Source organism: Cyprinus carpio, chromosome B16 (genome assembly GCF_018340385.1).
Source record: "Cyprinus carpio isolate SPL01 chromosome B16, ASM1834038v1, whole genome shotgun sequence".
In the NCBI taxonomy this organism is placed as follows: Eukaryota; Metazoa; Chordata; class Actinopteri; order Cypriniformes; family Cyprinidae; genus Cyprinus; species Cyprinus carpio.
Genome location: NC_056612.1, coordinates 2,083,097 through 2,107,969, shown reverse-complemented (window position 1 = coordinate 2,107,969; position 24,873 = coordinate 2,083,097). Strand labels below are relative to the sequence as shown.

At 35.8% G+C, this 24,873-nt stretch overlaps 2 protein-coding genes across 5 annotated transcripts; one reads left to right on the top strand and one right to left on the bottom strand.

Moving 5' to 3' along the window:
- Positions 1–226: 226 nt before the first annotated feature.
- Positions 227–6,482, bottom strand: LOC109105851 (sorcin). Its single transcript, XM_019119140.2, has 8 exons — positions 6,275–6,482; positions 5,049–5,117; positions 4,778–4,847; positions 4,642–4,685; positions 3,353–3,500; positions 2,597–2,710; positions 1,927–1,985; positions 227–817 (listed from the first exon to the last, which is right to left on the bottom strand). The coding sequence occupies exons 1-8, from the start codon at positions 6,311–6,313 to the stop codon at positions 791–793; spliced, it is 570 nt and encodes a 189-aa protein (XP_018974685.1). The 5' UTR covers positions 6,314–6,482; the 3' UTR covers positions 227–790.
- A 1,526-nt stretch (positions 6,483–8,008) lies between these two features.
- LOC109106480 (cytosolic 5'-nucleotidase 3-like) lies at positions 8,009–21,377 on the top strand. Of its 4 annotated transcripts, none has more exons than XM_042740334.1 (9): positions 8,009–8,308; positions 18,732–18,830; positions 19,054–19,123; positions 19,507–19,553; positions 19,660–19,745; positions 19,830–19,919; positions 20,093–20,255; positions 20,358–20,558; positions 20,641–21,377. In XM_042740334.1, the coding sequence occupies exons 1-9, from the start codon at positions 8,171–8,173 to the stop codon at positions 20,740–20,742; spliced, it is 996 nt and encodes a 331-aa protein (XP_042596268.1). In that variant the 5' UTR covers positions 8,009–8,170; the 3' UTR covers positions 20,743–21,377. The 4 variants fall into 4 exon arrangements, with proteins under 4 accessions (XP_042596268.1, XP_042596269.1, XP_042596270.1 ...); XM_042740335.1 differs by lacking the exon at positions 8,009–8,308 and adding an exon at positions 8,885–9,004; XM_042740336.1 differs by lacking the exon at positions 8,009–8,308 and adding an exon at positions 17,720–17,779.
- The last annotated feature ends 3,496 nt before the right edge of the window (positions 21,378–24,873 follow it).

Genomic DNA, 24,873 nt, shown 5'->3' with positions numbered 1-24,873 from the left:
ATGAGTGCTATTTTCTTAATTTCACACTGTATACAACAGCAGGTTTCGGTGCACTACTGCATATACTGACCACATTTTCTTTGAAATGTTTTGTCCCTCAAACTCCTACTATTAAACCACAAACCATAAACCATACATACACATACATTATTTGAGTGTAAATGAAAATATACTCAAAAAGATCTCACTAACATTTCAAAAAGTCAAAAAGTAGAGTAGACACAAGTTTCAAGAATTCTTTGGTGACATATAATATAACATTTTATTTCCAGTTAACAGCACTCACACATGGGTCTTAAGTTTAGCACGCCTCGCATTGACAAAGTATTTATTACTGACCGTGTCAAATTAAGACATTAAGACAAATGAATTGGCGGCATATACGCTGAAAAGACTCCAGAGGTGGGATGCTGGTTATGGTGCTATACTATAATATACTGCCGCTCTAATCTGCAACTGTAAGGCATTAGGATATTATAAACATTAATATCATGAATTTCTGTATAGCCATTTTGATATAATAACTTGATATGAAATATGTAAAATTTTGAGTGGATAGACTATAAATGTAATTGGTGTAGAGGCATTCCGTACTTAGTCATATGAATAATGCAACAGTGCAATTGCAAACAATATTGTTTAAATGCATGTTTAATATTAAGTACTACAATATTGTCAAAGTACGACATGTAAGCACATGTAAGTAAACTGAGTATAAAAGTTATAAAAATGAAAACTAATGTATACATTTTTCTATTTGTGGATCTTTGCATGAACCCAGAGGCTTCTCTCAGATGCTCATGGTGCACTGGATGAACTGTGAAAAGAGATGCAAAAACAGAAATTAATCTATACCAGTAAGACCTTTAAATGGAATCATTTTACACATCTACATTACCTAATGGCAGATAATCAAAAGTAATTAATTTTTATAATGTTTTAAATAAAACAATGGCAGCCGCAATAGGATAAATGACATCAATGTTCAATAAATATTAACATTAATAAATCAAACAATTCCCCTACCAAGTCATGTAATTTTGCAAAGCAGCACAATTAGGGTCTCAGGGCACAGGACTATGCCACTGTGTTATTTTAAAGGACCACCTAAACAATTAACTGTTGCTGGGTGAGTAATGTTTAAATTAAATTACAACACTATAATTTTATATACTGTATAAATTCACATATTAGAGGCTTACATTATAAATGCATTTTAAAACCATCAATTCAATTTAACATCTGCATGAACAGTATGTTTTAAATAATGTGATTCCTCACTCATTTGCAATCTTACCTATTTGATATTTGACAAATTATTGTTATTATTATTATTTTTCTCAATAATGAGTGTACTTTTTTCCCATACTGTGTACAACAGCAGTATCTGTGGACTATGCTCTGTGGGAACCATTTTCCCCACCACATTCACAGACCACATCCTTTTCATAAAATGCTTTGTCCCTCAAACTCCCACCAGCAAACCAGTCCATTTTGCACACCGCATTTTGCACATGCATGAATTTTTAGTGGTTTTAATGACCTGTTTAGGGACCACATAAACAATTAAGAAGAGTTGGTGAATAATGTATAAATTTGAGCCTTGCAAAGTTTTATTCCTACCAACAGCATATTATTAGTATGGAGCTTTAACATGATTATATCACATCAGGAAAGTCTTTCTGTGGTCCCCCATCCAGTGAGTTACTATTGTAATTGAGGCCCACTATTAGTCTTTGTCCAATGATTCTGAAGATTATTTAACTATTTAGTCTTTTGTTTTATTTGAACTATCGCATGTTGATTTACAGATTACATTGCACTGAAATTATTTTGAAAAAAAAAAAAAAAAAAAATTACATTCTCTTGCCCTAAGTAACAGTTTTTCTTCATTATATTATGTTCTGTAATGTTTTGAGGACTTACATCATCATATTGAAATGTCGCTACTCCCTGCTGTGCCTGGTCCCTCTTTCTGAACACATCTGATCATGAGACAGTTTTACAGAAAAAAACATTAAAATTTTTAACTTCATTAGTTCAGTCAATTTATTTAATCAATCACTTAGGCTTATTTAAACAATGCTGGTGAAAGTCAAATTATCAATGGGGTAATCTGGAACACGTAAACTTTTCGGCCCTGAAGAAATAAGTTTTAAAAACTATTAAAAAAAAAACATATAAACCATTCCAGAGAGCTGTCACTTGTTGGTTGGAAGTGTGGAGATGACAATACATTTCCAAAGTGTGTAAAATAAGTAAATAAAAATTTGTCCCAGATTGCACTGTATATGTGTAATTTCAGATTATTTCAGCACTAACAACAGGAAATCAGAAAAATGTTTGAAACAGTCAACACTCTGCAGGTTTACGCTCTATTTAAGTGTTGTCCTTCTATTCAGTTATCAATACCCCCTCCCAAAAAACATTTTTATTTCCATTATTTAAGAAAACATTCAGAGTAAATAACTTAATTTCATCTGTTAAACAGAACACTAACACAGTATGTGGAACAGGCATAATTCAAGCAAATAGTTCACTTAATGGAAGGCTCCATTTAAGGAGACAAAAAATCATTACGATTTTTCATACTTACCAGTCAAGCTCCTAAGTTTGACACAGCAAGCGACATAATCATCAAATGAGATCTTCCCATTAGAGCTGTAACGCTTAATTACGCAGTTCATGGCCTGGGGACTCAGTCTGTACCCTGCAAACATGACACACCATGACCTTCAAAAACATTCACATTCTATTTAAACCTCTTGCCACTAATTAGCCAGATGGAAATCAAACTGCATCCATACAGTTTTTTTTTTCTTGTCAGTAAACACAAATTAAAAGCCCTACAGATTTTCCATTCTGTCTTTTTATTCATTTATCCACATCCCTGCTAAAGGAAAAGCTCGGATCTAGCAGTTGAATAAAAAATTGGGCTGATGTATTCAGACATCATAACCTTATCACACATTAACTAAAGTCTTTACGAAAATACCGTTACCATAGATTTTCTATACGATCATTTAGAGCATGACTTGGCTGCATTGTCACTGCTTTTCAAATGCTCTCCGATCAGCTCAAAGAATATGGATTGAAGTCAAATTATTGGTAACACTTTAGTTTAGGGACCAATTCTCACTATTACCAGTTGCTTTGTAGCATGCAAATATTTAGCATTTGGCTGTTCATATTGTCTTATTCTACATGACCTTATTTTAGTTCCCTTAATCCTGCCCCATACCTAAACTTAACAACTACCTTACTAAATATTAATAAGCAGCAAATAGGGAGTTTAATAGTTAGTTAATGGTGAGAATTGGTGCCCAAATTAACATCTCATAAGAAATTTTACCCATAGAGGAAACAGCTTGGCTCATTTCTTGTGGGTCAACTGTGCCACTCATGTCCCTGTCAATGCTCATGAAGTGCTGCTTCCAGCCGCTGAGCACTGCCCACAACTCCTTAAACTCATTGAAACCCATTGAGCAAGACATGTCTCTCTGATAAAAGGCTAAGTTATGGAAAAAAAATTTCAAGAAAAGGCCACAATTCATTTAGAACCAGGGTTGGCATAGTAGTAAAGTTGAATACGTTCTGGTGTGTGGAGATTCTAAGAAATCTACATGGTGATAGAGATTCTGAGAAGAAGTCTATGTATTTAAATTAAACCCAAGTGTTGTTGAGAGATTCTGAGAAGTCACATACTCAGAATGTGTTCTATTCATAATGATAAGTTTCATTTCAAAAGTTAAAAAAATTATATTTCATGTCTCATATATATATATTAATAGGTTTCATTTTTATATTCAAAAATGTTTTTGGTAAACTTTATGGTATATTTCATATGCAATTTCACAGTATTTCTAACTGCGTAGTCAGCTGAGTCTGTTTTGCATATGAAGTTGAACTATATGTATTGTTCTTTTGTATCAATATTTCTTAGAATTATCAGTATGATACTTTGAATCTAAAAGAGGAAGAAGTCCAAAATCGAGACATTGACTAGACTATTCTTAAAGGTCAGGTGTTATTAGTGATAGCCAGATGACAACTTATGTCTAGAACAACAGTATATAAGATAGACTCTGCAAAATAGAATAGGGTTTTGACTTTCTGAGACTCTGGTCTCTCTATCTTTTCAGCTCACTTCCTCTTCTTTGGCTTCACTCGACAACTCTTAGACTCAGACTTAGAACTCTTACAGGTTTTTATTCAAATTCAGATACCTTGAAATTCAGATACTTTGATACTCTGATACTTTAATATTTTAATATTAATATTTTGCTACTTTTGATTCGAACAGAATAATTGTTTATGTTTTAATTACAATTGTATTAATGTTTTGATTAATACTGGTTGGGTTCAATCCATCATAAATTGATTGTTATTAAAAATGTACTAACATTGGATTTACATTTTCTATATTTGAAGGTTGTTATTATTATTATCCAGAACGTTATTTCCAAGTTATGATTTGTGGTTTCTGTTCTCTATATTCTTTTTAATAAATTTTACATATTATTACACCTTGACCGTCTGAATTGGATTAAATTTTGCATCACGTTCAGTGTTAGAAAATCATAATACGCCTGAAACTATACGGTGTGTCTGAAATGTCTTCAGTGTGAGTGAGAAGGATACATCAAGCATGCTGATCATCAGTCTACATGTCTCAATGTTGAAAGCTGCAAGACAAAGAAAGATTGTTACAAACCTGCAAAGTTATAAATCTGCAAATACTTTCAGCTTACAATTATCTTAAGACAAACATTCTTACGTCTGTAGCCACCAGAGAAGTTGGCCTGAGTCAAACAAGCCTGAAGTTCCTCTGCAGATATCTGGCCATCCTAGACAAAAACATATACCTAGATTTATCAATAACTCTATTATATTTCATATTAGAGACAAATGCATTCATGGTTGTTTAGCAGAATGAAACAAGAAGTAGCATGTAATGAATTTAAACTGAGGTGTACAGGCTAATCTATGGAATCTCAGCAGAGCTTCTATGCAATAACTTTTGAAGAGCAAATGAAACACCCTCTTACTTGACCAGCGACGGCAGTGAAGTATCCATACAGAGGGTCCTGCTGCTGTCCAGGGAATCCACCTGGATACTACAGAAGGAGGGGGAAGGAGCGGATTTTAGTGCCATTAGAAATGGTGGTAATAGGGAGAGGCACATTCTTAATTTTAAATGCATATTTCTGCTATAAGTTTAATTTGTATACCTTTTGCATTTTGCATACACACACACACAAAAACTGCAAAACTGGTACAGTAAAAACCTGCTTATTTGTTTGAAACTCTGTAAATGGTTTAACATCACATTACTTTACTGTAACATGCAGTCAAATTAGTTTTTTAGCAAGTTACAGCAATGATTTACTGTGTGACTGTATTAAAAAAAAGTTGACAAACAGTAAAAGGTCATTCCCAGAAGTCACTATATGTAGTGCATTACATATGTGTGTTTTATAAACAGCTTTGTTTCTTCTTATTTTTTAAATACATTATTTTAAATCAGTTTACGATAGGTGTTCAATATGCCATCCTGTAAAACTTAAATCACTGTTCACTGTCACCGCATTTTTACACTGAATTTTTTTTTAACTTTTTTTTGGTTGTGGTTAAATAACCCTGAACATGACTGAAACTCAATGAACCTAAAGTATAAAAAATATGGAAGTCAAGTACCAGCAACGGTTTGGTTGCCAACATTCCTAAAAATATCTTCTTTTGAACATCTCAAGGGTGAGTAAATGATGACATAATTTTCTTTTTTGGGTGAAGGATACCTTTAAGACTGAAGACAAGCTCTGAGTTTACATCATGCAAATAATACTGTAAAATACACAGCACAAAAAACCTTGGCCTACAGTCGTGTATTTATCTGACACACCCAGTATTGGTCAAGGGTCACTGTACTAATCTGCTGATTAAAACCAGGTGTGTTTTGTAAACCAGAGGCAGGCAAACCAGCAACAAATATATGCCATATTTTATTTATTATACCAACCTAGGAGAGCTTTAAACGCCACAAAACATACTAACACTTTTCCTTTACAGCGCTCACTGTAAGATAAAGATTGTAGCCATCGCCTAATATTATTCACCCTGTGGCACCTTAAACAACATTAAACAAGCTCATGGTCACACTGTGTTAGACTACGCGCAAGATTGTTTAACATCAGGCTTTACCAAACGTTCTGTTTAAAACGTTCATGTACAGCGAATTAATTCATATAATTCACAGAAAACTGATCAATCATACCCCGCCCGCAGCCGGTGCACCGTATCCCTGGAAATTCATTGTAAAAGAGCGATTTCTTCTTGAAGATAGCCCAAAACCGGATAAACTGATGCTTAAATGTGCGGATTTGTAATCTCCACCCTCTTCCGTAATGGGGAGTGGCACACAAACAATCGTTTGAACACGACCTTCGAAGGTCTGTTTGTTTTTCCTACGAGAACGTAAGATGATCTGGCTTGCACTATGGTCTTGATAAACGAAGCAAATAACAAATCCACTCTTTTGTCTTTACTGAACTGTGAAATAGATTTTAAAGCGTAGAAGCGAATGAAAACAATTGCTTTTGGAAAATATTTGACTGTTCGGAGTGAACCGCGACACCTGCTGTCAAATGAGTGCAGAACACCTGCAAGGAAATGCAGATAGCCTTGCGATATAAACAAATCTGGGGAACGCTTTATTTTAAGGTGTCCTTGTTACATGTTCCATGTACTTAATTTTATAATAACAATTAATTATGCATAATTGCATGCAAATAACCCTAAAACAAGCCCTTAATCCTAACCGTAAGTACATGCAGTTAATTAATATTACTCAGTAGGCTACTTAAATGTTTAATTACACTGTAACAAGGACACCTTAAAATAAAGTGTAACCCGAGTCTTCATACTTCATATTTAGCTGCTTATATTATCTTTATTATATAGGTTGAACATTGAAAAAATTATATAGCCTACTTGTGTAATTGAGTGAATTATGACTTATTTATAAGAGTTTTAAAACCTTAAAATAGAAAAGCTTTTTTGTTTAGATTAGGGAACACTATTCACTATTAAGTAGCTGCTTTTTAGTATAACATATTACTAGCATATTGGCTGCTTATTAGTAAATTATAAAGCACATAGCTTACTGCCTTATTATACATGACCCAATACCTAAACAGCTTACCAACTTGCTTACTATTAATACGTTTACTGAGCGAAACTTAGTTAATAGTAAATTTATGTTCCCCAATCTGAAGTGCCAGTTTAATATATATATATATATATATATATATATATATATATATATATATATATATATATATATATATATATATATATATATATATATATTTAAATTTAAATTAAATTTATGCATTTAGCAGCCGCTTTTATCCAAAGCGACTTACAGTGCATTCAGGCTATCAATTTTTACCTATCATGTGTTCCCGGGGGAATCGAACCCCCAACCTTGCGCTTTATATATATATATATATATATATATATATATATATATATATATATATATATATATATATATATATATATATATATATATTATTATTATTATTATTATCATTATTGTGTTTTTTGTTATCTTAACTGTCTGGAAGAACTGTTTGTAGGCCTATTGTTTTTTTTTGTTTTTTGATAAAATTTTATCAAATGAATATTAATCCAGAAAACAATTTTGTTCTGCTTGTAGATTTACAACAGCTACCAACTACAACTAACAACTATGGCCCAGAATTAAGAAGCTAAAATAAAGTTATTTTCATTTAATCATTTCATATCGAAAGGGGTGAATATCAGTTTGGTATGTCAGGTACTAATAATATTTCTAGAATAATAAGCATGCAGTAAAACAAAACAGAAAAAAAGAAAGAGCGCCCTCTGGAGGCAATGGTGTCCAGTCGAGCGCATTGCATTGTGGTGTATAGACTGCTATGTAGTCTTCTTGCATACTTCACATTTGGACAAGCGTAGTGCATCATCCGGGAATTCTATGTATGCCGACAGTTCTAACAGTGGACATGATACATACTACATAGCGCGGAAATAGATAGTAGGGCGTAGGGTGGTTATGTACCGTTCCGACACTTCCCGTTAACGTAGTCTCTGCGCGACAAGATTTGTTTTTAACCGGAGAGCGGACATGGACAGAAACGCGGTGGTTAAAGTCGGCGCGATGGCGAGCGTTACTGTATGCGCGCTGTTCGGCGGAGTCGTGTTCGCTCAGTACATTTTCACCAAGAAACAGAGAGCGGGAAAGAAAACCAAGATAATCGAAATGGTGAGCGCACATATTTTCCATATCTGTAATGGCTTTCACACCCTGTTCACCCTGCGAGCGTGTAGCGCATAAAATGTGAACGTTCCTGATCGTCGAGCTCCAGAAGTTGACAGCTGTCTTCGTCGAATAAAACGAAAACGCTCGCGCTGAAGTGGGCCCCGGCGCGCGCCAGTACTGTCACGTCACTGTCCACGTATAGGCCTGTGGGATGTAACGTTAGAGGTCATTCAGCACTCTTGAGCACTGTTTATTCAGAATACACAGAATATCATCTTCAGAGAGTAAATACAATATCATCTTCATGTATTGTATAATGTCCCTTTCAGTCGAACATCCCACGTGTTCTTTTTATCTAAAATATTTGTATTGGCATTTATGAAGACATTATTATTATTTTTTTATTGCTTGGTTGTTATCGAATGACATTAGATAGCAATATTATTCACTATAGCCTTAATGCCATACTTAAAAAAAAAAGAAAAAAAAAAGGTTCCTTTAGTATGGTAACCGTACAGTAATTACGACACTATTTTGTAAATGTATTGCTTTAAATGTATGTTGCAAGAAAGGAGCTGGTTGTCATGGTAACTTTTGGTGCAACAGCGCTCTCCTCATCCATTTTTTCAGCGGCTTTAGTACCAGAAATATTGTTTTCCTTTAGAAATAATGAACCAAATCAACCCGTCCAGATATGAGGTAAAATGCAACATTAAACACTTTGATGTCAAGCGAAAAATGATTTGAAAAATTGACTAAAAGACGAGACGGTGTACCTTAAGTCTTCGATGAGGGGGATGCCAGAATGCAAAATGATCACAATAAAATTAAAACGATTGATGGATATACAATTGTTGATTCATAAAATTTGATTGTTTATACAAAAGTAAGCCTCTTTTTTACGTAAACATTCAGTTAGTTTGAGAGCTTAGTGAGGCGTTTTTTTCTCATGATTTGCTTTGTTTTGGTTTTCGGGTTGGTGGAGATTTCTCCGTAGAATCAATCATGCTAGTTTTTCACTAACGTTAGGCATTTCGCTTTTGAAAGTGATTTGAAAGATAAGTTTTAATTAAAGCTGCAAGCAGCGATGAACGGGCCCTCGCACCCGGGCTCACCGCCACCGGGTGGCTTTTGTAAAACAGCGAACGGCAAGATATATGCGTTTAATGTGGTAAATATAAGAGAAATATATCAAAGTCATTTATATGTCCCAATCTTCCAGCTGCCAGCTGGTGGCGCTATGACTATAACTGGATTTCGGCATGTACATTTCTTCAGTCCAGCACTTTTATCAAGCATATGAAATTTAGTGCAGATTGGACATGGAATGTTTGACGTTAGTATAAGGCATGAGGTGTCCTATTGACAACAGGTGGCGCTATGATTATAACTGAATATTGGCCTTTAGATATCTTCAGGCCATGACTCTTTCCAAATTATTTGAAGTTAGGTGCAGATTGGACATTGCATGTTTAAGTTAGTGCAAAACAAGCCATTTCCTGTTGCCAGCAGGTGGCGCTATGATTATAGTGAAATAATGACCTTCAGATGTGTTCAGGCCAAGACTCTTTTCGAACATGTGAAGTTTGCGGAAGATCGGACATCTTATGCCTGAGTTACAACAACTTCTATTCCCATGGCGAGACATCAAACTTTGTCATGGCGCCATGGCCACACCCTTTAATGAAACCTCAAGATGTTCACAATTTAACATCGCAAAGGCCTTTAGATTAGACTGACCAAAAAAAATTATAAAATGTCATAAAATATCTAGGAGTAGTTTGTTACGGCATAAAACATGTCACTTCCTGTTGCCAGCAGGTGGCGCTATAGCGATATCTGAATATTGGCATGTAGATATATTCAGGTCAGGAGTCTTCTCAAACATGTAAAGTTTGGGGCAGATTGGACATTGTTTGTCTGAGTTATAGCAACTTCCTTTCTCATGGTGAAACATCGAAATTTGTAAGGCTGCCACAGACACGCCCTTAAACAAAACCTCAAGATCTTCACAATTTAACATCGCAAAGGCCTTTAGATTACACAGACAAAGTTTGGTGCTTGATCTGAATAAATCTCTAGGAGGAGTTCGTTAAAGTACAACCCCTGAAAATGGCAAAAACGACACAAATTTTGCAGAGAAAATTCAAAATAACTGACTTCCTGTTGGGATTCGAATTTCGTACCAAGAGACTTTTTTGTAGGTATTGGTGTGTTACATATGTGTACCAATTTTTGTACATGTACGTGAAACGTAGCTCGAGGCGCACTCCGTTGAAAATGTATAGGTGGCGCTATTGAGGCATTTTGCCACACCCAATGGAATATTGGCCTTCAGATGTGTTCAGGCCAGGACTCTTATCGAACATGTGAAGTTTGGGCAAGATCGGACATTATATGCCTGAGTTACAATAACTTTTATTCCCATGGCGAAACATCGAACTTTGTGACGGCGCCATGGACACGCCCTTTAACGAAAACTCAAGATCTTCACAATTTAACATCGCACAGGCCTTTAGAATAGAGTGACTGAAAAAATAAAAAAATTGATGTCATAAAATTTCTCGGGGTAGTTTGTTACAGTGTAAAATATGTCACTTCCTGTTGCCAGTAGATGGCGCTATGACTATAACTGAATATGGGCATATCAATCTGTTCAGGTCAGGAGTCTTATCAAACATGTGAAGTTTGTGGCAGATTGGACATTGTATGTCTGAGTTATAGCAACTTCATTTTTCATGGCGAATCATCGAAATTCATCAGGCCGCCACGGACACACCCTTCAACAAAAACTCAAGATCTTCACAATTTAACATCGCAAAGGCCTTAAGATTAGACATACAAAATTTGGTGTTGATCTGATCAAATCTCTAGGAGGAGTTCGTTAAAATACAAGGCATGCAAATGACAAAAATGATGCAAAATTTGCTCATAAAATTAAAAATAACCAACTTCCTGTTGGGTTTCGGATATTGCTCCAAGAGTCTTTTTTGTAGGTACTGATGCTTTACATATGTGTGCCAATTTTCGTGCATGTACGTGAAACACAGCTCGAGGGCTGTTGATTTTTTTACGATAGGTGGCGCTGTCGAGCCATTTTGCCACACCCTCTTCTGAAACCTATATCAGACGTAATTTTCACCAGGTCTGACGCGTGTGCAAAGTTTCAGGACTTTTCGAGCATGTTTAGGCCCTCAAAAATGCGATTCATTTTGAAGAAGAAGAAGAAGAATAAGAAGAAGAAGAAATAAATAGCTGCAAGCAGCGATGGCGGGCCCAAGCCATCAGCGCAAACGCCACCCCGGTGGCATCAGGTAAACTGTGCCCAGCGGGCACATGCATTTACAGTAATCCTCTGGCACTCAGGTTTTAAGGGATATGGCAATTAACAGGTTAATCTGAAGCATCAAGACTTTGAAATCACATACACAGAACAATATTCATTAAGAAAGTGAAATTAAATGATTAATAAACTATTTATTCAAACCCTTGCTATTTTCTATTCTAATAAAAGTCTTGGCTGTGGAACACCTGTAAGAGAGTTGGCTAGCTGGATGCAAATAAAGTCATGCCTTTTATTTGTTCCCCTGTTTGCTATTTCACATTCCTGTCACTGAAGCGTTGTGGCCAAAGACACAGAAGGTAACTGGAAACAATGTGGTTTAAGTCAAGGTGATTATTAGAGGTCCAAGCACATTGGTTTGTGTAGATGATGCAGTTAAACAATGGACGTGTCTCTTTTCAAGTAAATTATTATACGCACAACATGAAAATAGATAACAAATATACTGTCCCTTCTTCACTTTTTCAGTAATGCGTGATAACTTGAGAAATATGTTGTCAATACTATTAAAATAAGATAAAAACGTAATGGTATTTCGGAGATGATAGTTTTTGCAAAATTACTATATTGGGCTTTATTAAAGTTTATGAAAAAAGAATGAATGTATATACATTTTTGATTATTTACATAAATGAAACATTTTCAAGTCTTTGAACAGATCTTGAAGTATTTGCTGTCCTGTGGCGCCATCGAGTGGACAACATTAGCATTGTGCCCTTCATTTTTGAACAACATTATGAAAGGGGCCAATATTTTTTGATTGATTATAAATATTTAATGATTAGTTTACTGATAATATACCGACATTAAAATCGAATTTACTGATTCTGTATCTTATTTCATGCTTAATCATGAGTTTAATTTTCAACTTACATTTTTAAGCAGTGTTGAATGATTACTATGTGATTTGCCAAATTTGTTTTGTTTTTACAAATATAATACATAAACTATATAATGATGAAAAATACAACAGTTATTGTTTTCATAATATTTACTATTGACAATCGTTATTCTGTATTGTAAAGAAGAAGGTTTTTAGACAACAAAAATGGTCATTACTAAAAATTAAACACTAATTTAATTCATAGTTTTATTTTTCTATAGGTTAAGCACCTTTTCGTAAATATGGCTGTTTCCCGGTTTTATTTATTTTTTTGTTTGTTTGTTTTTTTTTTTTTTTTGTTTTTTTTTGTTTTTTAGGATTTACATTTAAAAAAATGAGCCTACTTCAAACATTTTAAGCAGCTTGAACAAAACCTGTTAATATTTATTATAGACCACTGTAACTGTCTATTATCTAAAAAAAAACAAATTTATTATGAAAATAAAAGTGTGTACACCAGTTAAACTGGACGATAAAGAAATAGCTAACAATAGTTTAATAGAGCATGTTTTAGGTTTATAGGTGTTTAGATGCAGAAATTTAATTTAATTAAATATAGATTAATTCTTGTTAGAGCAAAAAAAAAAAAATAATAATAATAATAATAATAAATACACGAATACATACAAAAAAAGCAGCCAAGACGAATGATTTTCTGTTTTTATAGATTAAAATTAAAGACAGAAAGCAGCTGGTAAATGCAGTCACTTTAATATTCAAATCCAGTATCATGATACACTTCAGATTTATTTCTCAACTGTTTATGTTCACGTGACTGTTTTCGTTTATATTCGCCAACCTATTATGTATTTTGAAATAACCTTGTTCTTGATTTGTTCGTTCTTGCCAGAATCAGCGTCCTCTGGAGCTCGAGAGATCGGTGTTATTCTGCCCTTAGACAGTCTCGCGCTGTCAAATAGTCTTTCAATTTTCACAATCAAACAGCTCACAAATACCTGAATTTAGCTCTTGTTGTGTTCTAATGGGTGGATTGTGTGCAATCGCGGTAATATTTTATTTTAAAAAGCTCTTAAAAATATAAAAATGCTTTTATTGTGAGCTCGTGAGACTGCACGCGCTGATGCAGCGATGATTTCTCTCTGGTCTTTCTCACTGTTCTGGCCAGACATCATTTATTAATGAGATCTGAGCCGGTAATAATAACATATGTTGGTTCAGCTTGTCAGTGTGAATTAAATGTGTATTTATTTGTCCGTTCTCGCCGCAGAAAAAACCATCACCGTGTTCTGGAGCGCAGAGCAATCGATCTGATGTTCAGCCCTTAGACAAAGAAAATCTCACAAGCACTCATAAACAACCATTTTCATCTCTATAATATGTTCTTCTAATTGTTTTTTGTTGATTCGCCGCTGTGTTTTAATGTAAAAGGCTGTAGTTTCTGTATGTACACTTTTTTTCCCTTCAAGTGTTCAGAAGTCTCGCGTTGTCAGACAGGCTGCAGCAAATATTTCATTTTAACATGTTAACAGCTCACAAACATCTGAATTTAGCTCTTGGTGTGTTCTAATTGGCGGGTTGTGTGCAATCGCCGTAATATTTTATTTTTAAAAGGTCTTAAACAAGAATAAACTCGTTTGTTGTGAGCTCGTTGAGACTGCACGCGCTGTTCGGAGCGGTGACATATCTCTCGTCTATCTCTCTGTTCTCTGTCGCCAGACATCAATTATTAATAAGCCCTGACCCGCTAATAATAAGATATGTTGGTTTAGCTTGTCAGTGTGAATTAAATTGATTTATTTAGTTGTATTTTTAACCGATTTAAAAATGAAACTAAGCGAGACTCCTCCCTCTCAGTCCCGGGAATTGCTCCTGTAGAGGCGCATTTTCTCTCAGACAATGAAAGTCTCAGCACACAGAGCACACTCCTCACACAGAGCCAAAAATCCATATTCAAATCAAAATAGCCGACTTCCTGTTGGTCGTAGCTAATGACTGTAAATTAGAAAGTTGTCCGTCTTAATAAGAACAATATATGTACCGAGTTTGGTGTCTGTAGCTAAAACTAAGCCCCCCACTTTTGACAAAAGGTGGCGCTATAGAGTGCCTCCTCCACGCCCTTTTATGACCTTTTGCCAGTGTCTAGCTATCATTAATACTGATATGTGTTCTGAGTTTCATGAAATTCTAAGCATGTTATCTGCCTCAAAATCAGAATATATTATACAGAAAAATATTCCAGTTTGATATGTTGCCATGGCAACACTATATTAGATATCAATATCCCCTCAACAGTTTTAAATGGGCCGTATTTTGACATTATTCTGATGAAGTTTGAAGCAAATTGAGTAAAAATAAGATGCTGAATACAAGGCATTTTGAAAATGACACACTTACTGCTGCCAGTTGGTGGCGCTATAACTTTGACTCCTAATAGTCACATATATGCGATCGGCATCATACAACGAACAAATTGATGAAGTTTAATTAAAATCAGGAAATGTATGTGGATGTTATTAGACACTTCCTGTTTCTCATTTCTCACCATAATTTCAACGCCTCGCCACAAGCAAACCATTCGAGATATCAAAAATCCCCTGGCAATTTTGCATCCCCAATGTCTTGAGATCATGTTGACCAAGTTTGGTGGCAATCGGGTAAAAAACCTATGACAAGTATATCAAATTCCAGAGCATGCACTTTTTACATAGCTCTAAATAGCTGACTTCCTGTTGGGCGGAGCCTATGACATGCAATACGAAAGTTGTTCGGCACAATGAGATCTATATGTTTACTGAGTTTCATATGAATACGTGCAAGTATGTTTGAACTATACATCAACATGTTCTGACTGTGTTCCAGGGGGCGCCGTAGAGCCCCTGTGCCACGCCCGGGTCTCAGCCTCTGCAGCCTCCTAATGGCCACAGATTCTAAGGCGTGTGCAAATTTTCAAGAGTTTTTGAGCATGTTAAGGGCCCCAAAAGCCCCCACAACTTTGACGAAAAATAAAAATACTAAACCCTAAATAGCCAACTTCCTGTTGGGCAGAGCCTATGACATGCAGAACGAAAGTTGTTTGGCTTGATGAGATCTATATGTGTACCGAGTTTCATACGTCTACGTGCAAGTATGTATGATATATGGCCCTCCATATTCCAGGGGGCGCTGTAGAGCCCCTGTGCCACGCCCGTGTATCAGTCTCTGCCCGGCCCTAATGGCCGCAGGTTCCAATGTGTGTGCCAATTTTCAAGAGTTTTCGAGTATGTTAAGGGCCCCAAAAGCCCCCGAGACGTTGGAAAAAAAAAAAAAATAATAATAATAATAAAATATATAATAATAATAATAACAAATAATCCTAAGGAAAACAATAGGGCTCTCGCCCTCCAGGCTTGAGCCCTAATAAACAAAGCAGATACAAGAGGGTCCTCACACCATCGGTGCTCGGGCCCTAATAATTCAGGCCGATGGCTTTAATCAAAAGCATATACCATTAACAACCAAGTAGCTCACAGTAGGCCTGTTTTGGATGGTTAATTTATTGTTCAAAATCAATACAGTTATGGAGAAAATCGGATTTTTACCTCCTGAACTCAAATGTTGCACTATAGAATATAGACCCTGCACTATAGAATGTCGCAGGGATGATTTTTAAGGCTGGTGAACACAGGGCACCTTTTTTGAGCAGTGTTGCTTGGGCACTTTCCCATTAAGAATGGGTAACAAATTTCTATCTAGATACTTTAGATCGGTCGTGGGCCCTGTGTTTCACCTGGTTACATTGCTCAAAGTTGCCCTGTGTCATCAGCCTAAGTCAGCATCACCCTGGTTTCCTCATCAAAAAAAGTAACCAGGATTTTTTCATTGGTTTTGAGATCACTGCAGAAAGTAAGCTCTAATAGTACTATTTAACCAGCAGCCTTTTTCAAGACACGTACAGTAAATGCTTAAAAAAATTACAAGTGGGGTATTACAGATGTATTTCATTTATAAGATGTATTTAACCACAGACCATGTTGCAGCCATTAAAAAAAACAACAGCATTGACTTGGGACAATGGAACCAGAATTTCAAAAATGCTAATTCATTTCTGGTTTTTAAGACTCATAAACAGTGCTGTGACCATATATATCTATGAAGATACCTCATTCAACAGCTCCATGAATGTCAACAAGTCCACCTTGGAGCAGTCAACATTTCAGACACTGCTCATCACGAACAAATCAAGGAATTTTCATTGAAAATGGAACAGCAGAGTGCAACCTGCTTGTAAGAGCCATAAATATCTTTGGTACAGTACTGTGATGATCGGTAATATTTATAAGAGTTGTAACTAATATTCTATTTAGAATTATCTGATAAACTATATTCTGTGAAATTAAGTTTCTAAAACTTTCAGATTAATGCAAACAGTGAAAATTGGATGTGTGTAAGACTCACTATATTAAATCCATGCATTAGTAAAAGCATGTTTATCAAGCAACAAAAGACAAAGAGAAAATCACTCACTGTTCTTTGACTGAATCACTTTTGTGTCTTTAATAAGTGCCAGTTGATTGATTCAGTAACAATATATTTCAGGTTTGACCTTTGATAGCGTGGGGACACCATTACAATGCACACAGAGAACAGACATACAATGAAACAATCAGTGTGTGATGATTAAAGACATTCCCCATCACTGGAATGTGTTGTGTCAGAAGCACACTGGCAAGTAAGAGCATGACTCTCAAACCCTTCGACTGTTACAGTTTGAGAGCTGGAACATATTTAGTACTCTCAAATACATGAACCATAAGGAATGCAGTGGTGCAGACTGTTTCACTCTGAAGCTTCATTAAAGTTCTGCTTACAATTTCTGTTTCTGACATTGTGAAATACCTCAATGCAGAGTAGAGTTGTCAAAGCCTGACCTCATTGAGCCACACATACCAAACACTCAGACTCAAAGAGATAACCTTAGTCCTTCAGTCAGCATAATTTAGTTTATGTATGTATATACACAATATACTATTTGACTTCCTTTTTAAGGTTAATGTTTAGTGTTAAAAAAACACTCCAAACTGCACATGTGCTTTATCTGTCATTACCACATTTTTTGGATGTGTTGTTTGTTTGTTTGTTTGTGTGTGCTTAAAATGGCTGTTTGTGTCATGTGATTCCCTGTGGGGGTTTAGATTATGGGGTGTTATCAATTTTGTGGCAACGCCCCTATGTGCCAGGACTATATAAATGTGAGACAGACAAGAAACATTTTCTTCTGTGTTTGACACAACAGCTGAAAGAGGAAAAGGTATGCTTGCATGCTATTTACACATACGTGTCACATGGTAAATGTTTATGGGGTCAGCATTATGTGATAAAAGTCTGTCTTCACTATGATCATATATTTGATGTGTGGATGTTCTTGCATGCTTGTCATTTGGATCAGAACAAACTGAGCTGCAAAATTGGCATGTTTTACTCAAACGTACCTCATGCGGTGGTCATTGTGGTTGACTATAAGTGTTTGTTGTAGTATTTCTTGAATAGGTTGTTTATCATTTCTCTGGGAGAGTTTGGTAAATTTCAAATTAGTTTCAAAACTGTACAATCATTCTCTTATGCAGCCTTGTAAATATGAGGGATCTGATTACCATCTGGAAGGCATGAGATGGGGTGGGGTAGATCACACCTCCATCCAGTGTACTCAGGGTATGTTGTCCACTGTATTTTTGAAATAGAGATGAGAATGGACTCAACCTTCACAGTGACAAATCACATGTCAACACTGTCAGAATTACAGTTACAAACCTATTTTAAACCTGTATACAGAAACCAGTCTCTAAGATATATTTATATTGCAGTCAAAGCATGAATACGTTAATTATAATACAAAAAAAATGGTTTTCAAAACATTAGAATGCGTTACAGAACATTTAAATAATTATGAGTTTGATTTTTAAATCATATTTCTGTAATAATTTGGTTATTTCAAAATTGTAACTCAAAGATGTAAGTTGTTTTAAAGTTTTACCTGTGATATATCACAGTAATTTTCTTCCGCCTCAGTGGATTTCTTCCATAAGACTCAAGCTAATATCTTTTTCTCCTTTACTAGTGAGAGACTTCGGCGTCTGCCTTCTTCTGGCTCCTCCCTCTCTGCAGTGACATCAGCACAGCATTAAGGAGAGGGGAGGGGATAATTAAGCATGCCAATGAACCGCTTGATCTCATTGGTTCTTTCTGTGTTTGTGTTTCTGCAGATGCCAGAATTTGAGAAGAGCACAGTTCACATCAGAGACCCTGAGAGGGTGGAGCAGATTATCTGCAGTCTCATTAAAGGTGGAGCATCGAAACTGCAGGTACAAACACGTCACCGCCCCTTTATTACGGCATCTGTCTATCATACAACTGCTGTCACATTACTAGTGTTAAAACACACTTGTAGTGTCAACACGGTCATTAGTAGTCTTTAATAAAGCAGGCAACACTGTTGCTTCATAATGCTGATATATTAGTTTGTGACTAGGTCTAATAACCCATGGTGTCCACTTTGGATCTGCTGACTCTTCTTCTGTTCTTCAGATCATCACAGATTTTGATATGACGTTAAGCAAGTTTGCTGTCAATGGAAAACGTTGCCCAACATGTCATAGTGAGTAAAAAAATTGGCCCTTTTTATCATCTTTTTATTTCGCAACAAAGAGCACAACAATTTAGTCACTAAACAAAATATTCTAAGAGGGTTACTATGCATGTAATAAAACATATTTTAAAAGTATAACACCATAAAAGACTCTCACAAGCAATTAAATTTGTAGAGTTTTTTTTTTTTCCTATTCAAATACTGTCAACATTTTTTTTGATAAAAAGAGGGTATTTTCTTTTAATGTTTAAAATTTATGGATGTCAAATTTCGCTATAAACTGTTCTGTCTGGATATACATTTTAATAACTCTGGATTGACTGATACATTTTTAAAAATCACACTAAAATATATCTTTGATATCCAGTGATCTGTACATTTGGCTTTTACAGATATTATTGACAACTGCAAGCTAGTGACAGAAGAATGTAGGAAGAAGGTATATAGTTTTTTTTTTTTTTTTTTTTTTTTTTTGCTTTTTACTTCTGTAAAACGTGAGTGCATAAAATTTTATGATTTACATGCTAAAAATGTTATTTTTCCAGCTGCTTCAACTGAAGGAGACGTATTATCCAATAGAGGTTGACCCACATCTGACCATGGAGGAGAAATATCCATTTATGGTGGAGTGGTGAGTGACCACACATGCAAATAAACACACATGAAATGATCTTTCAAAATGCCTTATTAAATAAATGTGATCTTTTTTCCTCAGGTATTTTAAGTCTCACACGTTTTTGGTAGAACAGAGATTGCAGAAGGACAAACTTCCAGAGGTCGTGAGAGAGTCGGATGTCTGTCTAAGGTACAAGCATTTCCACTCACATCAAGAGGTTTTCACAACCTTTCACTCTGAATACCAAATAAACTTCCATTCGAATCGCAGCAGCTATCCTTTTACTACACCTAAAGCACAATTAATCTCTCAAAGATGTTGCCGGGTCTGATCTTTATCATGTGTTTGGTCACATATGACAGGGAAGGGTACGAGCAGTTCTTTGACCGGCTGCACCAGCACAATGTTCCTATGTTCATTTTTTCCGCCGGTCTGGGAGATGTGCTGGAGGAAATTATCAGACAAGCTGGTGTCTACCACACCAACGTCAAAGTTGTGTCCAACTTCATGGACTTTGATGATAATGTGAGTCTCAAAGCTTTTATAAATATCACCGGTTTCTATTACTCTCAAACACTGCTTTAATTGAGCTCAGTGATGATCAGGATCTTCTGTATTGTCTTGCAGGGGGTTCTGAAAGGCTTTAAAGGAGAGCTGATCCATGTTTACAACAAGCATGACGGTGCCCTGAGGAACACAGAGTATTTCAAACAACTGAAGGACAATGGAAACATTATTCTGCTCGGAGACTCTCTCGGTGATCTCACCATGGCAGATGGTGTGCCCAACGTAGAGAACATCCTCAAAATCGGCTTTCTTAATGATAAGGTATCTGATTTCTTTTCTCATTACTCAAAACAGGACTGTTGTTTAGATGATTTCACTGATAAGGTTTTGTTGTATTTCACAGATAGAGGAACGGTTAGAAAAGTACATGGACTCTTACGATATAGTTCTGGTGAGGGATGAAACACTTGAAGTGCCTAATTCCATACTACAGAAGATCTTATAATAGACACCGCAGAGCCACCGGCCCACAGCACAGCCTGTGAGGAAAAGACTCAAATTCGAGAACATTCAGAGTCACCTGGATAATTCCACCACTGAGGCCAGCCTCACATGTTCACAAGCCATACATACTTCACCCTTTCACTCTTTGACCTTTTTAAAGTTGTGTCCTCTCATCATAATGAACTATTTTAATAAACATACACCTGGGATCTCGTTGTAAATGAATATCAAAAGAAAAATACATAATTTGCATATTGGTAACATTATTGTTTGTAGTATTTTTGATATGGAAATATGTGTATTCAGTGTTTGCAATAATAGTTGGGACTGTGAAGAGTACAAAGCCCAACTGACATATCACATTCATCATCATTCTCAAAATGATGTGCACTTTTAAAGTGTGAAGAGCTGTCAAAGTTCTCATGGAAATTTGTATTTCATGCCAGAATGCAGGCTGCATGCACAGATCAACATTAAAGCAATACTGTAAACTGCTCCAAAAGCCATGATGTTTTATGTGTTGTGTGCTTTGTGCTGTGAGAATGTTTTAGCATAAATGATCCACCTTTCGGTGTTAACATTTGCACAACCTCCTGATTACCTGTGAGGTAGGCAATAAAGTTTGTTTTCTCTGGAGTGTTTGGTTCTGTGAAATTATGTGTGAATGAATAAGAAAGATTTGGCAACAAGTGCAGGTGACTATTTAACTTCTACTTAAAGAGAAATTTCAACCTGTTTGGCAGGGAGGCTGAACACATGGTCTGTATAAAGTTTTAAAAAAAACTTAATTTGTCTGTAATGCTTTTAAGATTTGAAATGTGTCTGAATTTGGAATATGGTCCCTGAAAATTCTAGTGAGGTTAGGTTAGGTTTAGTGCCTCCAAACGACTTGAGTCTGTCCAGTGTTTGGGAATTTTTTTTTTTTTTGAAGCAATGCATTACAATGTTTCATTACTCTATTAAAAAAAAAAAAAAATTAATTGCATTACTTAGTTCCTTTTTATGTAACGTATTGCTTTGTGTCACTTTTTATCAGCTGGGCTGGGCTTGCTTATGTATTTAAAAAAAAAAAAAAAGTTATATTTTTGGAAACTGTTAAAGGCCATCTTAAACCAAAAGTGAAGTTAATAAGCTTCAGCCTGAAGGAAATGCCTCTGCACCTCACTCTCAATTTTTCTCAACACGGGGCCATGAGAGGTGTCAGTGAATAAAGTAAAATAAGATGCTTTTTTGAGACAAATCAATTCAGTAAGTCATAACTCATAAAAAACACCCATTTGTCACCTCCTAATGGCATATGTAATCAGAATAAAATCACCGTAAACAAATGTGTTAGGGTTATGATCAGTGTTGGGGGTAATGCATTACAAGTAACATAAACAGATGATTTATGGACTATTTGGCTGAGACAACTATTTGACAATCTGGAATCTAAGGGCACAAAAAAATCTAAGTACTGATAAAATCGCCTTTAAAGGTGTCCAAATTATTTAAGTTTTGATATATTTACGGTAGGAAATGTACACAATATCTTCATGGAACATGATCTTTACTTAATATCCTAATGATTTTTGGCATAAAAGGAAAATCAATCATTTTGACCCATACAATGTATTGTTAGCTATTGTTACAAATATACCTGTGCTATTTATGACTGGTTTAGTGGTCCAGGGTCACATATGTAATGCATGTTACTTTGCTCAAATTTGATTGGAAAAATGATAAAACAAAGTACATCATTTATCCTTCATTGTGTGAAATACTGAACATTAAATTTATCTCCAAGTGCCTTTCTTTTTTTTCTTTTTTTCTGCAGTTCTGTTCTGTAAATGCAGTGCTAGTTGGGACCTGCCATCAGACCATCAAACAAGCAAAATGACAGGCAATTATCAACAGTCTCTGCGGGTTCTGAAAATTGTGCAATAAGCAAACAATGTATATGGTAAACGAAGCAATGTATTATTCAGAAGTTTCTTTCTTGTCCTCCTCCATCCACCAGTTCATTAAAATTGACAATAGCTATAAGTGATAGACTTGAGACTTACACTTTTCACATTCTGGTGCTCAGTTAATTTTTTTTTTTTTTTTTTTTACTCAAGACAATTTGGAAAATTAATGCTCTCCCTGACAGTTTGCAACTAGCAGTCTCAGAAAAAAAATACATAAATGATGAATTTGTCAGTGACATTCAGTGTCATTCCTTCCATCATGCTGTACATCTGGTTCTGCACTCTAGTCTGCCACTGTTTTATGCTTTTTTGCACACTGGAGGTCATGCTTGAAGCCCTGAGAAACAACAGATACTTTTATGTCTGCTATATCAAATTCTTCTAATTCATCTAGCTGCTCTGCCAAAGAGAGTTCTGCAAAAATGAAATGAGATGAGTTGATGTGTCTATATATCGTGCCTCTATTTCTGGCTTGTGGCATTGAAATATTTTAGCACTGTGTACCAAAACTGCATCATGAAGGCAATCCGCAAAGTGTCCGGCGGTGCACAGCACAGACACTTCTCTTCAAGTTTCTTGTTTCCCATGCATGTTATTGGATATTTTGCCCAAGGTCTCTCTGACCTCTCTAACTGCATGATGCAAAATGGATTACGGGATTATTTCTGTTCTTCCAACATGTTGCTTGCATTGTTGCCCCCTACAACTGGAAAGGTCACACCCAAGACTGTTAACCATAGCCAGGATGCACTCATAAGAGAGGTCTAAGCTGGAGTATTTAATGCTTTGAATCCCCTCAGCGACGGTTTGCTTGAATTTCTTACCCATTAACAGAATAAACTCTTTGAATGTTAGATGATAAATAAGACATATGCCTTTCTCTAACAGTTATGTCACTAACTGTAATAGCTATTATAGTACAGGCTGATTGGACCAGTCATTACTTGCACCTAGGCTACTAAACTTTGATTAGGCCAGAACATTTTTCAAATATACATTCTAATTAATTGGCTACTTTTTTATTTGAAGGTGGGAAGATGGCTTTTACAGTAATATAATTAATTGTATGTGAGCAAAGGGTGTTTTGACAAGAAATCCTAAGCAAAAACAGTCTATCTGTTTATGTGTATCTTTTATCTTCTATATGTGTATCTTTTATATTTTCTATAACATCTAAAGCATACCTATAGGCCTACAGAACGGTGTAGAGAACAGATTCATAAGGAAAAATGACAACAATCAGCTGCATAGAGAATTCCATGTGTTCATTTTAAAACCATTACAAGGGTTCTGCCAGCCAGGGTTGCCAAGTCTTTTAAGTTTCCCATGGAATTGGGATATGAAGCATCTGAAAGGTGCTATTACTTTTCAACCACGTCAGAGAGAAGCACTGTGTCTCATACCCCACCCCCCTTTATATATACATAAAATGCATAATAGTGACTGTAAATATTTTTGGTATGGGGCATATTTTGTGTTTGGATATTTAGGGTAGGGTCATTGGTTTAGTTTAGGTACTTTGATCTGGCAACCCTTGCTGCCGACAGAGGGCACTTGCGCATAATCAGTGACATACAAGACGAAGGAAAAATAGGAAAGGAAGGGCATAAAAAGTTGAAATGGAACGCGGCTACTGGCTTCAAAAAGACTCTCAGCGAATGATTAAATGTATACAGTGAACGAGAGCATTTCATTCACTTAAAGGGGTCATATGATGTTGCTAAAAATGCATTATTATGTGTATTTAGTGTCAGGAAATGTGTTTATGCGTTGCATCCAGTGGGGACATAATTACGGGTTATAATGACTTATACTGTGTTTTTACGTGTAAACATAAACTGCGTCAACATAAAACCATGTCTGCATTTGTGATCGGAGAAACAACACATTTCTAAGGGTGCTTTCACACCTGCCTCATTTAGTTCGGTTGAATCGTACCAGAGTTCGTTTCCCCCTTTGGTGCGGTTCGTTTGGGCAGGTGTGAAAGCAGCAATCGCACTCGGGTGCGCACCAAAGGCGGACCAAACAAGCGTACCGAGACCTGCTTGAAGAGGTGGTCTTGGTACGCTTTCAAACGAACTCTGGAGCGGTTCGTTTGTGGTGAGAACGTGATCCGACCTCGAACAGACCCAACTGCAAAAAGTACTGATCATTTTTGGACTAAGTCAGCTGCGCTGTGCATT

Bases quoted from the DNA above. Each gene is read 5' to 3' on its own strand.
- LOC109105851 (XM_019119140.2), bottom strand. From the start codon at position 6,313: ATGAATTTCCAGGGATACGGTGCACCGGCTGCGGGCGGG. The intron at 5,118-6,274 runs GTATGATTGATC...CTCCTTCTGTAG, and splicing joins GTGCACCGGCTGCGGGCGGG to TATCCAGGTGGATTCCCTGG. The intron at 4,848-5,048 runs GTAAGAGGGTGT...GTTTTTGTCTAG, and splicing joins TCACTGCCGTCGCTGGTCAA to GATGGCCAGATATCTGCAGA.
- LOC109106480 (XM_042740334.1), top strand. From the start codon at position 8,171: ATGGACAGAAACGCGGTGGTTAAAGTCGGCGCGATGGCGAGCGTTACT. The intron at 19,746-19,829 runs GTGAGTGACCAC...TTTTTTCCTCAG, and splicing joins TATCCATTTATGGTGGAGTG to GTATTTTAAGTCTCACACGT. The intron at 20,256-20,357 runs GTGAGTCTCAAA...ATTGTCTTGCAG, and splicing joins TCATGGACTTTGATGATAAT to GGGGTTCTGAAAGGCTTTAA.